Source organism: Mesitornis unicolor, unplaced genomic scaffold, assembly GCF_000695765.1.
Source record: "Mesitornis unicolor isolate BGI_N332 unplaced genomic scaffold, ASM69576v1 scaffold34357, whole genome shotgun sequence".
Lineage (NCBI taxonomy): Eukaryota > Metazoa > Chordata > Aves > Mesitornithiformes > Mesitornithidae > Mesitornis > Mesitornis unicolor.
Genome location: NW_010196334.1, coordinates 2634 through 3788, shown reverse-complemented (window position 1 = coordinate 3788; position 1155 = coordinate 2634). Strand labels below are relative to the sequence as shown.

At 64.3% G+C, this 1155-nt stretch overlaps 1 protein-coding gene across 1 annotated transcript in view; it reads right to left on the bottom strand.

The window, feature by feature from the left end:
- Positions 1 to 22: 22 nt before the first annotated feature.
- Positions 23 to 1155, bottom strand: part of TBXA2R (thromboxane A2 receptor) — a gene marked incomplete at both ends in the record, with an annotated part of 3682 nt that continues 2549 nt past the window's right edge. Inside the window, 2 exons of the mRNA XM_010188442.1 lie at positions 23 to 81; positions 369 to 1150. Of these exons, the coding sequence (XP_010186744.1) occupies positions 23 to 81; positions 369 to 1150 (841 nt within the window). The remainder of the gene's footprint in view (positions 82 to 368; positions 1151 to 1155) is intronic.

Genomic DNA, 1155 nt, shown 5'->3' with positions numbered 1-1155 from the left:
CATCTCTGTCGTCTCGGTGGGCAGCAGCTGGATGTGGCCGTCGGCTGGCAGCTGCTGCAGGGCTGTCTGCACAATGAAGATCTGGAGGATGGGGAGGAAGGGGTCAAGGGGGTCAGCATGGGAGCCCATGCAGAGGCTATGAGCTGCCCCGGGGTGGGGGAGATGATGAGGGTCCAGGCTGGGGGTCCAGCCTGGTGGAGAGGGGTCCCAGGCAGTGCTGAGCCCCAGAGCCCATTGCTCCAGGGCCTCACCAGCAGTGATGTGGCAGGGTGGGAACACACCGAGACCTGGGGCCTTACCAGAGGGTGACACCAAGACCCACAAGGGACAAGGAGTGGGGGGAGGAACGCCAAGAGCTGGGGCCTCACCAGGAGGGGCATCCAGCAGATGGTGGCGATGATCATGATGCCCACCAGCTGCACCATCATCTCCACCTCGCTGTCCCGGTGCCGCTGCACCGACTCCCGATCGTGGTAGACGCGGCAGAGCGTCACCACGCTGACCGTGTTGAAGATGAAGGAGAGCAGCACAGAGAAGATGCCCAGCAGGGCGAAGAGCAGGCAGAAGACGACGTCACCGGTGTCGGGCAGGAGGGTGATGAAGCACCAGGAGCCAGGGTACTGCAGCGTGTACCGGCCCAGCCCCAGCACTGGCAGCAGCCCCAGCAGGCAGCAGAAGCCCCACACCAGCCCCACGATGGACCAGGCACGGCGCTTGGAGATGCTGGTGGAGCGGGAGAAGGGGTGGTTGATACCAAGGAACCTCTCGCCGGCCATGGTGGCCCCCAGCAGCAGCGGGCACTGCCCGAAGAAAACCATGGAGAAGCCGAGGAAGTTGCAAAGGTGGCAGCCAGGGTCTACCTCGGCCCAGGGAAACTTGACGAAGTGGTAGGGGACAATGACTGAGGCCGTCACCAGCAGCCCCATGAAGTCTGTGACCACCAGCCCACAGAGGAAGACGAGGAAGGAGGAGCGGGCCCGGCTGGACAGCTTGCGGGAGGAGCTGAGGAGGACGCAGAGGGCGAAGAGGTTGGAGCAGAGCCCGATGAGGCCGAAGGTGGTGGAGAACCACGGCGAGGTGATGCTGGTCTGCGTGGCGTTGTGGCTGTTGCTCGCGTTGAACACCCCAAAGCACGTGTCTGACCGCCCGCCTGCG